Source organism: Odocoileus virginianus, chromosome 24 (genome assembly GCF_023699985.2).
Source record: "Odocoileus virginianus isolate 20LAN1187 ecotype Illinois chromosome 24, Ovbor_1.2, whole genome shotgun sequence".
NCBI lineage: Eukaryota > Metazoa > Chordata > Mammalia > Artiodactyla > Cervidae > Odocoileus > Odocoileus virginianus.
The window spans coordinates 26,397,513-26,413,519 of record NC_069697.1 but is presented as its reverse complement, the minus strand read 5'-3'; the positions used below and the strand labels follow the sequence as shown (position 1 = coordinate 26,413,519).

The 16,007-nt window shown below is 36.6% G+C and overlaps 1 protein-coding gene across 8 annotated transcripts in view; it reads right to left on the bottom strand.

The window, feature by feature from the left end:
* Window positions 1–16,007, bottom strand: part of TFCP2 (transcription factor CP2) — a 49,783-nt gene that overhangs the window by 2,323 nt on the left and 31,453 nt on the right. For 4 of the 8 annotated variants that reach the window (XM_020892988.2, XM_020892994.2, XM_070454420.1 and 1 more), the window contains 12 exons: window positions 14,456–14,607; window positions 13,667–13,743; window positions 12,673–12,778; window positions 10,234–10,340; window positions 9,054–9,206; window positions 8,234–8,344; window positions 6,600–6,688; window positions 4,877–4,925; window positions 4,425–4,518; window positions 3,453–3,543; window positions 1,779–1,900; window positions 1,213–1,355 (listed from right to left, as the gene is read on the bottom strand). In XM_020892988.2, coding sequence (XP_020748647.2) covers window positions 1,213–1,355; window positions 1,779–1,900; window positions 3,453–3,543; window positions 4,425–4,518; window positions 4,877–4,925; window positions 6,600–6,688; window positions 8,234–8,344; window positions 9,054–9,206; window positions 10,234–10,340; window positions 12,673–12,778; window positions 13,667–13,743; window positions 14,456–14,607 — 1,294 coding nt within the window. The remainder of the gene's footprint in view (window positions 1–1,212; window positions 1,356–1,778; window positions 1,901–3,452; window positions 3,544–4,424; window positions 4,519–4,876; window positions 4,926–6,599; window positions 6,689–8,233; window positions 8,345–9,053; window positions 9,207–10,233; window positions 10,341–12,672; window positions 12,779–13,666; window positions 13,744–14,455; window positions 14,608–16,007) is intronic. The other 4 variants (XM_020892987.2, XM_070454422.1, XM_020892996.2 and 1 more) reach the window with 2 other exon arrangements.

Sequence of the window (16,007 nt, the reverse complement as noted above, 5' to 3'; positions counted from 1 at the left end):
TAGAATGACTGGGTGATATAGTCTTGGAGCCATGAAGTTTTCAATTCTTTCCTTTCATCAGACTTGAAGAGTGACCTAACCACAAATTGTCAAATGACAGATGATTCAAAACAACTTTTGATACCATCACTATGTAATTTTTGGCACATAACCCAGAAGTTAAAAAAAAAAAAAATCCAGCAATGCTACTATAGCAAACTTCATCCATTCCTATCTATCAATTTATGTGAATCAGATTCCACAGTACTTCTTATCTAGGGGAAAAAAACAGGATGAAATTGATGTTGAACTCTATTTCATTCTAATAATCAATAGGCAGTATTTATCTATGAATTAATTGTGTCTGGGAGACAGGGTAAGGAATCAGGTAATCTCATCCATCACATTAATATATGCACTTTCACTGTATTGTGTTTATTTATTTATTTTTGGCCAAGTTACATGACTTGTGGTTCCTGGACCAGGGATTGAACCAGGCCTTGGCAGTGAAAGCCCAGAATCCTAACCATGAGGTCACCAGGGAACCTCCCAGATGTACTTTTAATAAATATTTTCTTAATGTTTAACAATTACTTATCAAAATATCAAAATATATAATACATTTATGTTGTTTTAATCAATTGTATAATTATGGTGATAATTCTATCCAGGACAAATAATTTTAAATTTTTACTGAAACAAGTTTTTGTTTCAAAGAAATACGGTAGGAAAAACTAATAAAAGACATTCAAGAATAAAAGTAGACTAGGGTAAGATGAAATTCTATGGGGGAAGTGAATGAAAATATCAGCTTAAAAAAAAAAGAAAAAAGAAAACAAAGAAATGATATAAATATTCTGTTAAAAAGTATATTCATGTATTTTTTTAAACAGATGACAGTGGTATTAATTTACTCTTGGATTCAGGTTACATGAAACATAGTTAGAAAAGTGAAGCAATCATTTCATTTTTATATGTCCTATAATACGCCCCAAAATGGGCACATTTTTTACCACTATTTAAACTTAAAACAAAAACTTTTAAGTCAACCTAAAAATGTGCAAGGGGATACACAGTTTTAAAAAAATTATCTTAGGAGGTAAACAAACAAAAATGTTTGAAAACGTCTTGTCTTGGAAAACAGCGTGCTGCCCCCATGGAACAGCTCCTGTTCCTGTCATATGCCCAGACAGATCACTGTCATCTGGTGATTCAGCTGTGCTAAAAATCTACCTCATCGCTAATGAGCACATGGATGCCTGTTGGCCCCTGCTTGTAGATCTGGCTGATCTGGCAAGGGGAAATGCTGAAAAGCTGAGCAATTTTTTCTGTCAGTTCAACAGCTGTCAGTTCTTCTAGGTAGATGGCATGGTAAACTGCAAAAGGGAGAAAGCAAAGACAGTCAGCACAGAGTTTCTCTGCTCTTAAAGGCAATCAGATCACTTCGAATGCCCACTTTTTCTAAAGGATGCAGAAGCAGACTGCCTGAATGGAAATCCCAGCTCAATCACTTGTTAGCTGTGCGACCTGGGGCAAGTTACTTAACATCCCTAAGCCTCATTTTCCTCATCTAAATGTTGGGGAAGAACAATAAAATCTATTGCAATGAGGAGACACCAGTTGTAAAAATGCTAAGAATAGTGCTTGGTGTATATTAGGAACTCAGTAAACATTAGAGCAACTACCATTACTTTTAGCAAATCCTGACTCTGCTGCCTGATAAATTCCCATCACACATGCTCGTAAGTCATCTCTTCATTTTTCTTCATATCTGTCCTGGCCTGTCCAGAACGACCTACCGAAGAAAGTACCATTTGAGTCTCCATCCTCATGCTTCTGCTGGTTCTGTTGCTGTTGCTGCTGCTCCCTTAGCTGCAAGGATTCCTGACAAACATAAATGGTTAGCCTTGGGCGCACCATCCTGAGGAGGAGGGAAAAAAAAAGAACTGTTAGTCACATTTCTCATGGTGAGCACATTTTACGAAAGAACCTGTGTATCTACATTACTACTATAGAGCACAGGTTGCAAACTGGCAGCCCTTGGGCCAGTGCAGCTCATTTGCTATGAATTATTACTCCTCACTGGGGTGTGTGTGTGTCTAACTGAATTCATTCCAACAGAAGGCATCATCAACCTCTGAATCTTTGGTTTTCCTTGAAAAATCCAAGGTCCTCATTCTACAAAACAAAACCCAATCTGCTGTCCCACAGGCATGGTGCGCATGCATTCTTCAGCACACCCTAGACTTGACTGTCACTCATTTACACGTGGCCTCTGTAGTCACTGAGTTTGTAACCTTTGATGTAAACGTTAGAAGGATTCAGTATGTGTGAGCCACTATTTTGTAAGGTGCAAAGATATACCTTTTACTTAAGAGCACCAATGCCACAGACTAGAAAATCTCATTTCCCTCATTACTGTCGCCTAGTCACTTTAGTCTTTCTTCTGTTCTTTCTTCATAGACAACCATACTGAATTACCTCTTGCTCTGATCATCTTATTCCTTCCTACTTCTAAATGCTCTGTAGATCATACATTTAAAAATGAATGATCCAAAAAAAAAAAAAAAATGAATGATCCATTCTTTTTCAGATAGTAATCAACCCTTGAATTTCACCTCTTTGCTTAAAAGTTTCCAACTTGATTTAATATCTCTAATAATAAACAAAAATACTTCATAATCTTATTTCATTATTGAGTTACTGATTTGGTTCTATGGCACTGACCTGTATTTTTTTTCCATCAATATTACCACTACCTACTTTAAATTGTAAATCCCAAACAGAGACTTGAAATTAAGCAAATCTTAATTACTCTGCTTAATTACTCTCAGGCATTACTCTTACTTGGTATTAAGCAGACATTCTATGAATTCCTGCCAAAACCTAAGAATGAGCTCTTATCTAGTAAAACTGAGTCCAGGACCTTTGTACCTGCTGTTTCTTCTGCATAGAATCTTCTTCCCTCATGACTGCAAAGCTTCCATCCTTCTCATAACTCAGTTTAAATATCCCCTCTGCAGAAAGGTCTTCCCTGACTATATTCTGAGTACTCTACAAGCTACAATTTTGTTTTTGTTTGTTTTTCTTTTTTTTTTAACTAGCAGAATACTGTTTGTTTTTCTTTAAAACACTTATTACTATTCAAAATACTTATTGTATATCATCTTTCTCTCTCTCTCTCCAGAAAGCTCATCAATGTATCACCAAAGCCTAATGGCTCATAATAGGGACAATGAATATTTAATTAAATGAGAAAAGCTACCTGGAAATGAAAAATGAAATATCATGAGGAATTTCTTGGATCAAGTACAGGAAAAGATAATTTTCATCTTTATTTGGCACACAGCTGGCATTCAAATAGAATGTTTTGACAAGATGTATTTAGCTGCACAAAGAGTATTCTGAAGAGTCCCTGAATCCAAATCCATTTGGAATCCAACCCCACTGATACTTTAACACTAATTACATACCGGCCTTTTAATGCATTAAAAAGTCTGATTCCATCTGCAGGGCCACAGATTTGAATCACATCATCTCTAGTTAGTTTCAATAAATCTGCTCCTGGAATAAATATAAGCAAATGGGTGATAAAGGTAAAGATTCTCTTTGTTAATGACTTTTAAAATGGACTCTTACCAGGACACCTCATTACCAGTAAGCTATAGTCATAATCTTTTGCATGGGATATAAAGCCTTCCATGACCTGGCCTCTGTATCCTCTCCCTTCTCAATTCCGACCCAATTAACTTACTCATTCAACCCTATGCTTTCATCATACTGATCATGCCTAATAAGTAAGTTGTTCCTCCTGCCTAAAATATCCTTCCACTTTCTGACACAACAGACTCCTCCTCAGCCCTCAAGATTTACCTCATGCATCACACATGTTCCCTAACTCCAGACCCTTCTCCAAATGCTTAACTTTGTCTACATTTATCTAATGCATCACAACTATTTGTCTTCCTTCTTTCAAGGTTTTATTTTGATTTGGATTTTCTTTGATACTAGATGGTAACTGAACAGGAGCTATGCCTTATCTATTTATATATTCCTACCATACATGGTACATAGAAGATGCTAAATGAAAGTGGAATGTGCAAAGAAAATATAATATAGTAATATCAGGGGGGAAATTTCAGACTATGTGCAATGCCTCTTGATAAAATACTGTATGGATAATATATTTTAAAGGTATTGTAGAGAATAAATATTTTAAAATTAAAATGAGTTTAAGAGGTTTTCTTTTTGAGTATTTCACAGCACAGTTGCAGCTGGTGAGAAAATCTGAAGAGTTCAATGAAATTCATTTAATCAGAAAAATGCATTAAGAGTCACCGCTCCCTTCCCCAATACACACACACAAAATAACACAGGAATATCAGGAGTTCCTAGAGTATAAAAGAAATCCCATGCTGGCAAAACAAAGGATAAGCAAATTTAACCTGAGAAGTTTGTAAAAAGCCTCGTGAACGTGGAGAAACGGTTTCGATGCAACCACTGCTGAGCCTCCTGAGGTGTGGTTGTTGGCAAGAGGTTCTGAAAAAGGGAAAGTATTTTTTTTGGTAACTAAACAGACTCAACTTTAAAAAGGTAAACACTACAACAGCCAAATACACCCACATTCAGACAGAGTTTGCTCGGAAGCTGTTTATACATCAGGTCTTCTTTCTCTAACCATGCAAGATATCCATGAAATTCCATCTTTATCCTTCCCACTAGACTGAAAGTTCCTTAAATATAGCATAATATCTGGTTCTTAGTCGAAATTTAATAAATGTTTGCTTAGTGAAAGAATGAATAATACTCCCTAAAAGTTGAGAATTTCTACTGAATCACACAGTCACCGAAGTATTATTAGACATTGCCAGTAACTGACATTTAACTTTGGACTTACATCTGTGACTGGAGGGGGTGGCTCTGGCTGGTGGTTTGGTGAACCATTTCTAAAGAAACATTTAAAATGAGAGGATGAGTCCATGAAACATAGTAGGGTTTGTCGTCTCACTCTGCATCATTGTAAGTCTCAAAGCTAGAGATTTAAAGGAATTTGTACTATCTCATAAAACATTCTTAACTCTTGGATCCAACTTTTCTATTATCTATTATTTTAGCATAAGGACTTTGGGGTGGAAGCAGTAGAAACTATGTCATTTTTTATTATTGAAGAAATTGAAAAAAATATAAAAAATCCAGTAAGTTAGGACTGATTAAATTATGGCATAAACAATACTAACATGAGCTTATTAGACTATAAACTAAAAATAGAAAAATAGAAAAGTAATCAATATATTACTACTATGTGAAACATATAAATACATACAAATAGATACAAAAAAATTAGAATAAAAATTATACAATAAAATGTAATCACACTTTTATAATAAAAAACACTTAATAATTATTTTTTAAAAAGTTTCAAAAATTAGTACTAATTTGTGATCCAAGGGCTATCTCCACACCCTTGAGTATTCCCTACAGTTCTTTTTGCTCAGTAGTTTGTCCCTCTTCTCCAATGCTTACTTCTTTTATGGGAGAAAAATTAAAGCCTAATATTGAACTACATGACAAAGAGAAAATTTTAGAACTCTCAAGTTTTGCATAATATTTTAAATTCTCTATAAGTAGACTGCATAATCCATAGGGTGGTAACAGATTTTTCTTTCAAAAAATATCTTTTTCTTTTTTAAAATTTTGGCCTTTGCTGCAAAATTCAAATTTAGTAATCAACTTATCTTAGGGCCTTAGTTATCTATCTACTCCTTCTGCAACTGCTATCTAGTTTTATTCTTAATTGTTAGTTACATTTTGAATATTTTAGCTAACCGCCCCTCCCCCCTTTTATGGATGTGCTGCACAACCTGCAGGATCCTAGTTCCCTGCCAGGGACTGAACCTGTGCCCCCTGCAGTGGAAGTGTGGAGTCCCAACCACTGGACCACCAGGGAATTCTCTAAGCTACCTTAATTAATACTTTCAGAAGCAGCATGAACATAGAGCCTAAATAAACTCAAAAGCAAACATTATAATCAAACTAGTCACACATTTCACAACCTATTTCAAATTTCAATATGTCCTATGTAGAAAATGTGTTGAATGCTGGGACTAGAATACAACTTTTTTTTAACTAGAGTAGGCATCTATGCCAACTTTCAAACAGATTTTAGTGTCTGTACAACTGTGTTTCAGTTCCCAATGACCATGCTATAATCAGGAAGTGAAATAACCTCAAGATAAGCAGTAAGAAGTGGGGAAAAGTCCAGAAAATCAGTCTGCAAATCACTAAACACTGACCATGATGCTATTTTCTAAGAGTGGAGAGAAGGGAATTCCCTGGAGGTCCAGAGGCCTGGGTTCAATCTCTGGTTGAGGAACTAAAATCCTGTAAGTCTTGTGGCATGACCAATAAATAAATAAATAAAATAATGGGGAGGGGTGGGGGAGGCTACATAAAACTTAAAGTCTTTTTTGAAGATAATCCAAACCTCAGTTAATATATAAGTCCATCAAAGACTGACCAAATAGAAGTTCTTACTGACTTGCGAAGATTTTGCTTATGGAGACATAATGAAATAATATATTTTTAGGACAAACACAAGCCATTTCACTTTCTAGACTTACCCTTCACCAAGAGAAAAGCTGCTATGGGAACTGTTGAAGCCAGGTGATGGGGAATTATTGACATATGTGATCTCAGGCCAAGGAGAACACTAAAAACAAAGGACAATTTAGACGCAGAAAGTACATGACTCAAGAGCTCCACCAAAACACTGTTACTTAAATAGCCCATCTTTTTTTTTTTTTTTTAAATTTCCAGGTGGTGCAGTGGTAAAGAACCCACCTATCAATGCAGGAGACACAAGAGAGTGCAGGTTCAATTCCTGGGTTGGGAAGATACTCTGGAGGAGGACATGGCAACCCACTCCAGTATTCTTGCCTGGAGAATCCCATGGACAGAGGAGCCTGGCGGGCTACAGTCCATGGGGTTGAAGACAGTTGGATGCGACTAGGCACGCGCGCACAGACACACACACACACAGAGTTGGTTTACAATGTGGTAGTAGTTTCAGGTGTATAGCAAAGTGAATCAGTTATACATATACCATATATCTACTCTTTTTTTTTTTAGATTCTTTTCCCATATAGTCCATTGAAGAGTATTGAGTAGAGTTCCCTGTGCTATACAGTAGGTCCTTATCAATTATCTATTTTATATATAGTAGTATGTATATGTTTGGGGAAGGGCATGGCAACCCACTCTGGTATTCTTGCCTGGAGAATCCCCACGGACAGAGGATACTGGTGGGCTACAGTCCATGGGTCACAGAGAGTCAGACACGACTGAGCGACTAAGCGCAACACTGCACGGAGTGTGTACGTCAATTCCAGTTTCCCAATTGAGCCTGATCCCCTGGTAACCATAAGTGTGTTTTCCACATCTGTAACTCTATTTCTGCTTTGTAGATAAGTTCATTTGTCGAATAGCACACCTTTTTTTTTTTTTTTGGCCATACTGTGCGGCATGTAGGATCTTAGTTCTCTAATCAGGTATTGAACCTGCGCCCCCTGAATTGGGAGCGTGGAGTCTTAACCACTGAACCAGCAGAGAAGTCCCTCAAAAAGCACATCTTGATTAGTAAATTTTAATGCCTCATAAGTCCTCACAACTAAGAGAACAAATAAGTTTTGATCAGACTAGAACTGATGTTTCTTCTATTTTTTTAAAATTGAAATATAACTGACGAATATTTATAATATTAGTTTTAGGTATACAACATAATGATAATATGTATACAGTTGACCCTTGAGCAACATAGCTGTTAGGGGTACCATCTCCTTCTCTACAGTCAAAAATCTGGGTGTAACCTGATAGTCAGTCCCCTGTATCTGCACCCCTATATTCAACTACAAACCATGTAGTACTGTAGTCCACAGTTGCCTGCGTATTCAGTCATGTTTCACTCTACACAACCTGATGGACTGTAGTCATTCCCTCCTCTGGGGGAATCTTCCCGACCCAGGGATTGAACCCAAGTCTCTTGCATCAGCAGGCTGATTCTTTACTACTGTGTCACCAGGGAAGCCCTAGTATTAATACATATTTAGCATGGAGAAAAAAAATCTATGTATAAATAGATCCATGACATTCAAACCTGTGTTGTTCAAGGGTCAATAGGCTATTACAAAATAACTGGATATTTCTTTTAAGAGTAAAAAGTACTGATTGAAACTGTCACCCAAAGAAATCCTTTTACCTCTGTGAGTATGGTTGTCTCATAGGAAGGCTGATATTTCTCCTTCTCATGAGGTGTTCGTTTCTCCATTTTCTCCCTATCTGTTTTTTGTTTTCTGTCTGCACCTTTGGGCTGAAAGGAGAAATATTCCATTTAAACTCAAGTACTCACCCTTCGATTCAACATTACTTTTACAAACTTAGAATAATCACTTGTGAAACAAAAAGGTATATACAATGAGGTAAAGACAAGATCCATCGTTAAATCTAAGTCTGAAAATGGGATATTTATGTGTAATGGAATTGAAGGCGAGTAAGAGATCTATAGCTTCAGACATGGAAAAATCTCTAAAGCACATAGTTAAGTTATAAAAAAAGCAAGCTTCAAAACAATTCATGCAATACAATTTTGTTTGTTTCAAAGAAAGGAAAATACGTGTATATCTATGTACATGTGTACATAAGAGCACAGAAGTGAATTAGAATACATATGAAATTATTGACACTGGTTACCTCTGAGGAGAGGTTGGGGGGGTCAGGGTAAGAGTGGTAAAGGGGGACTTCATGTTATGCTCCAAATACTTTCATATTAATGAATCTTGCAATGAGAAGATATTTATCCATATGATATCCCTACGATCCCTTTTCCAAGTTCCCCTTCTCCCACCATCCCTATTTAAACTTCTTTACTGGGCAGCTCAGTACTTATTTCACTAACTCTAATTTAGGCTGGGCTTTCATAGTTTTTGAAGAGACAAGCTGACTCCCTCACTTGGTAGCTAATGTTGCAAATGAAAGACAAGGAAAAAAAGTCCAAGGACCAGCACAAAGCCCAGGAATACCTTGAAGACTTTGATCTGGCAGCTGGCTGAGTGTAAGTGCTCAGTATACTCCCCGTTCTCATTCTCCTTGAAGGTATCAATTTGTACTCGAAATGGCACTCCCTTCTCACCACCATGTTTCCTCATGGTGAACTCTGTGCTAATACAATGCACCTGAAAAGAATATACCATCCAGCCAGGTTTCAGTACTATTAGGAGCCAAACCAGTCAGCAACATTTTAGGGCAACAGCAAAACCTTTATAAACACCTACAAAAAAAAACACTTATACTCTCTTTCTGATCATGAAGAATTTATACTCTCATGAGGAAATGAGGAAAACTTCAATGATTTACAAATGCAAACAAAGTAAATGTACAGCTCTAATGTTAACAAAAAGCTTCTCTGAAGAATTCATTAATTATTTCAGAAAAGACAGAGTTAACATAAAAGAGAAATGGTTTCTGTTAATGAAACTCTCCTGAAATTTATGGTAGATTTTAGAAAACAGAGGCATCATCCATGCTGGGAGAATAGTAAATATGAAAGCTCATGAGCAATAGGAAGAAAACTATTTGCTAGGCTACTGCATAAAGTCCAAGATCTTAATAAATCTTCACAGTGGAGCCCTGGTTGACCAAATACTAGCCTGGGTAAGTTATTAACTTATCTAAGACTCAAGGAATATTCTTACTCCACAGGATTCTTGTTGAAAGTCTTAAAATCATGGGTAAAAAGTGTTAACACAGTGACTATCTGATGAGAAGCACTCAATAAACTACTGGCTATCATTACAAACAAGAGTTTTCAGGCAGTCTACCCAAAGGACATAATCAGATATGCAAATCAAATTCTAACTATGAAGATGTTCAGAATAACTTCTTTGGTATACTGAAAAATGAGGACAATCTCAATGCTAGACAACTGTTAGGTAAGTTTATCTCAAGAATAAAATATTTTTAAAAAAAGAATAAAATATTATGCAGGCATTAGCAAGTATTTTTGAGAGAAACAAATAAACTGGGAAGAGCAACTCAGAAACTCCTCTTTGCTCTCACATGTTGAGAAGTCTGCACTTGTTTAGAAGTTTACAGGTTGCAACCCTGGAAAGATTTCAAATTCAATATGTTTTAATCCTTTAAGGACCAAACTGGTGGTAAGGTATCCTTTTAAAAACTGGAGCCCTGTCCACAGTGTCTTACCTGAATAAAAACAGACGTCCTTTTCGCAGGGTCCCACAAGAACTCCACTGTGTTTAGTTGGTTTGGGTTAGCCCTAGGATCGATTATACCCACAGACATTGGGATATCTGAGAAATAAATGGTGATCATTGAACAATTCTGGGTGCTACTGGGTTTAAATAAGAAAGCACGGATTCTTCTATCATTGGTCCCAAATTACCAAGATTTTTGTGTATCATACCCTAAACCTCTTTTTTTTTTGGCAAAAGAGTCCAATTAGAGCTAAAATTGATCTAAGTACTTTCCTTCTGAGCATCTCTTTTCCACTTTAAAAAGTTTTTAAAATAAGACAATTTATGAGTAGTTTCCTTCTAATTTGCCAGAATTCTACTTAAAGATAAACTTAGTCTATGCACTGGCTCTAGTGTCATGAAAAATTTAATTTACAGTCTGCTTCACTTACAGTTTTAAGGACAGTGTTACTGCTAGAGAAAAACTAAGAGGATTGTTATAGAAGGATAAAGCAGAGTGTCCAAATAAAGACAGAAATCACTGCATCACAAATATAAATGGGTAAATTTAACATAACAGTTGATGCTGACTCATGAAGTCATCAAAGAATCCTGTAATATAATGACACAACTTATACTCAAGAGGGGAGGAAAATGAATGAACTTTAGAACTTTACTTTCTGTTCCATATGGCATATATTTAAACATTATTCCCTGACTGCTATTAATAATTCAAATTGAGGGATAAGGCCAGATAATATTTGTTATTATAACTATGCTATAACTTCTCTACTGTTTTAACATCAATGATTCAAACAACAAAGCATTAAGTGGGTCCCACTCCACACTATTAGCTGTGTTGGACTTATCCTAAAGTCAGTTTACCAAATGGATATCAAGATATCTGTAGGAGAACCAGTGTTTTCTCAGATAAAATTAGTAATACTTAGGTCTGTTTAGCAACTGTTTACCAATAGGAGATAATAACCAATAAGAGATTAAGGACAGATGCCAGAACTAAAAGTATATTCATGAAGAGAGGCTAACACTGTAGAGTTTGGATGTATGTATGTGTGTGTGTGTATGTGTATGCCTGTGTATCACATCTTCTTTATCCATTTAACTGTTGATGGACACTTAGGTTGTACACACATCTTGGCAACTGTAAATAATGCTGCTAGCATATTAAAAAGCAGAGACATTACTTTGCCAACAAAGGTCCGTCTAGTCAAGGCTATGGTTTTTCCCGTGGTCATGTATGGATGTGAGAGTTGGACTGTGAAGAAAGCTGAGCACCAAAAAATTGATGCTTTTGAACTGTGGTGTTGGAGAAAAGACTCTTGAGAGTCCCTTGAACTGCAAGGAGATCCAACCAGTCCATCCTAAAGATCAGTCCTGGGTGTTCACTGGAAGGACTGATGCTGAAGCTGAAACTCCAGTACTGTGGCCACCTCATGCGAAGAGTTGACTCATTGGAAAAGACCCTGATGCTGGAAGGGATTGGGGACAGGAGGAGAAGGGGACGACAGAGGATGAGATGGCTGGATGGCATCACCAACTCAATAGACATGAGTTTGAGTAAACTCCAGGAGTTGGTGATGGACATGGAGGCCTGGCGTGCTGCGATTCATGGGGTCGTAAAGAGTCTGACATGACTGAACTGAACTGAACTGATGAACGTTGAGGTGCATGCATCTTTGTGAATTGGTGTTTTTGTTTCTTTTGGATACATACCCAGGAGTGGAAATGTTAGGTCATATGATAGTTCTATTTTTAGCTTTCTGAGAAACCTCCATACTGTTTTCCACAGTGGCTATACCAACTTAATTTCCACAACAGTGTATAAGGGTTCCCAAAGAGAAGGAAACTGTAACACATGCTACTATATGTATGAATCTTGAGGGTTATGCTAACTGAAATAACCCAGTCACAAAAAGACAAATGCTGAATTGATTTCATTTATATGAAGCACCTATAGCCGTTAAATTCATACAGATAAAAAGTAGAATGGTGGTTACCAGGGGCTGGGGAGAGGAAGGAATGGGAAGTTGTTGTTTCATGGATATAGAGTTTCAGTTTTGTGAGATGAAAAAAATTCTAGCGATGGATGGTAGTGATGGTTTGTGCAACAATGTGCATGTACTTAATGCAAATGAATTATATACTTAAGAATGGTTAAAATGATAAATCTTATATATATTTTACCACAACTAAATTAAAAAACAAAAACAAAAATCATTCTTTAGTAATGGATGCAGTTGTTACAGAACTGAAGTGTCTACACTTTCAACTTGAATTTTGGAATCATTATACCAGTAATATTTTATGCTTAGTTCATGTTAATTGAGCCCCTGGAGCATTTTGAGTCAAGGCAAATGTCAAGTAAAGAAAGCCAATTCACAGACCATAGTTAAAGGCATTTCCTAAGCAATGGATTCTCTTAACTTACCTATGTCAAGAATTCTATCTCCAGGTCGGTTCCACCTCCAGCCCTCCAGCTGCTGATGTTCTGTGTACTGTAGCCGTCTGTCATGGAACACAACACGGAATATACTCTAAAAGGAAACAACAAAATCAAATGATAACAGGATCCCTTAAAAATCAGTACTGACAAAGAAAACTAGCAGGAGTCACCCCCAGTTGGCTTCTAGACACAACCTAAAATTATTTTTCTTGAGACCTGTTTTACTTTAAAACCCATACCATTCTATTTTTACCAGGCAAACTTTATAATTGCTCAAATATAATCTTCATAGTTAACTAGTACCATAATTAAAACTTGGCTTAAACATTAGCCCTGACTGGTAACTAGGCATAAAGAACTCCCACTGGAAGCATTATTACATGTGTCTACTGCTACCATGTAATGTCTGGCTCAGTTCTTTAGATGTATATGAAATTCTTACCAAGTCCCTTGCTTGCTAACCCACCATACAACCTGTAAACGAGGGTAGGTAAGGGCTACTTCCATCAACTTTCCTTTTGTTACTCTTACATTGTGGAGATGTGTGTTAACATCTCTCTCATCATCTTCTACAGCAGCTGACCAAACTCCTCCATCTCAATTATACTGTGAATTCATTACTATCAGTCCAGACTAAGAAAACTGCTATTCATCAACAGTAGATCCTGGTTTCCTTGCTACTAGACCAAGTATCCAAAGACACACTGGAACTTCTCTAAAGACCTCAAGGAGGCTACTTTATTCCTCCTAAAAAGAACTACACTGAGTCATGAGACTTTCCAGGCCTGGTATGGTAAGTTTTCTCTTTCGACAGCTCTGAAAAATCCAGGTGAATAGGTGGGTTCATTCTGGCCCCTAAGAAATAACACAGCAGTTTACCACTCTGCCAACACACTATAGTAGGTGAGAGATTACCACCAAGCCCCTTAGAAAAGAAAAAATATTAATCCAAAAAGGGTCAGTACTTGTTTTCTTTTACCTTCACCAACTTGCCATTAATTTCTGGAAGTTCTCCAAGTTTCCTGTTGTCTAGCATTCGGATTTCATAAGACTGTCCTAGAAGAAAAAAGTAACTATATATTGGGATTGGGATGGGGAATACATGTAACTCCATGGCTGACTCATGTCAATGTATGACAAAACCCACTGCAATGTTGTGAAGTAATTAGCCCCCAACTAATAAAAATAAATGAAAAAAAAAGTACCTATATATTATATTTATCATAGGTTAACTTCTCAAGATTCAAAAAGAATAAAATTCAGTTGTCTGAATACACAAGAGTGTAACATTATTAGTAACAACTATAATCCTTTACTATATGCTAGGCACAATGCTAAATGTTTGTCATAAATTATATCATTTAATTGATACAACTCTCTAAGGTATTAACAATTTCAGTTTCACATATAAGGAAACTGAAATGCAGAGTTTAATCAACTTGTCCAAGGTCACACAACTGGTAAATGAAAGAGCTGGATCCAGTAATACTTCTCAGACAGTAACAAATAGGGATGTTCAGGGAACAGGGATTAGAAAACGGGAGATTGGAACTAAAAATGGGCAGGCAGAGGAAAGAAACTGGTAATGTTTATCAAATACAACACTGAAACTCAGATTTCTAAAGTAAGTTTTTTTTTTTTTAAAGTAAGTTTTGACTTTAACAGGTCACACTAGAAAGGTATAGTTTTTACATGTATGTGTACCCAATTAAATATCACAAACCCAGTAGGTCCATAAACTATACCAATGAGTAAGACCACATCTCACCTTGATTGAGATATGTCAGAGTCTCATCATGGAGTTTCACTGCTGGGGAGGTGGCAGCACACAGCACGTATTGAAAAGGGAGGATTTTATTCTCATTATCTGGAGGCAGACTTGATTCTTCTTGCTTAAAGATGGGCAGTGCAAGGACATCACTAAAATAAAACAAATGCCTGACTTTAACATCTGACAATGGTGTAAGAGCAGATTTAATACTGAAGCCTTTAACTGCAGTTTGCTTTCAAAAACCATAAACATTACTCACTGTGAAGTTTCTTCCTAACCATCCAGTTCAGGTTACCTGCTGGGATATCCCTCTGACCCCAACAATGTGGGCAGTGACAGACATTCACTGCTAAAAATCACTTAAGTGTCCAAAGAGCATTTCTAGGAATCACAGACAGGGGTTCCTAAAACGGCTCTGAAAATTGTATGCAAATTTTCCAAATTTTGTTCCAAAATGTCAATTTAGGACACTCAGTGATGTGTTTGTTCTCACAAAGGCACCAACTACAGTATTTTTATAACCACATCAGCTCATCTACTGTAAGGATTTAAACAAGAATCAAAATTCCAAGAAACCAAATGAAAAGCACAAATCAATGACCAGTATCAAGGTCAGCTCACATTCTATGGAATACAACTAACATGGAGATATCCCTACCAGCAACCTCTTCCAAGAAAAAGCTTCTTATATTTCCATCAGTTATCTAAACTTGCAAACCAAACACACATATTTGATGAATTCTAGTATGTTACTCCTTCGGGTGTCCTAGTTAAACAGTAGGGGACCAAGTTAGAAGTCCTGGGTTTCAGTCTCTAAAACCCTTGGGCAAATCTTAGGCAAGTTATTTTGAGTGTTCATCTCTTCATCTATAAAATGGAACCACATCTGCTGCCAAGAGTAAGTATATGAGAAAGTATCTCAGAAATAATAAGGGGCTAAAACGGATGTAAAAGATAAGCAATAATTTCCCCTCAGAACCTCTAGCCATGGTTAGTGAGAAAGAATATCCTGGGCCCTGGAGACCAACTGTTGTGATCAGCATTCAGCACAGATAAAACTTTAAAAGGATTTTAAGAGCTGTATCAAATTAAAGAGCATTTCCTATTATCTCAAGACATGCCACAAAATTCTCAAAATAAAATGTATTTTAATTTAAAGACTATGTATATATACTCACTAGGGCAGCTAAAATGAAGAGGAAGGAGAACCCAAGTGTTGGCAAGGATGTGGAGCAACTAGAACTCTCATCCTTTGCCAGTAGGAATGTAAAATGATGCAACCACTTTAGAAAAATGGTAGGCAGTCTCTTACAAGAGTAAACATGCATTGGCCCCTTGACCCAGCAATTCTACTCATAGGTATTTATCCAAGAGAAATGAAAGTATAAGACCAGCCAAAGACTTACACATACATATCCAAAGCATACAAGCAAAAACTGGAAAGAATCCAAATGTTCATAACTAAGAAAATGGATATATTAATACAAACTGCAGTATACTCATACAGTGGAATACTACTCAGCAAAACAAGGAACTCAACAAAATGGTT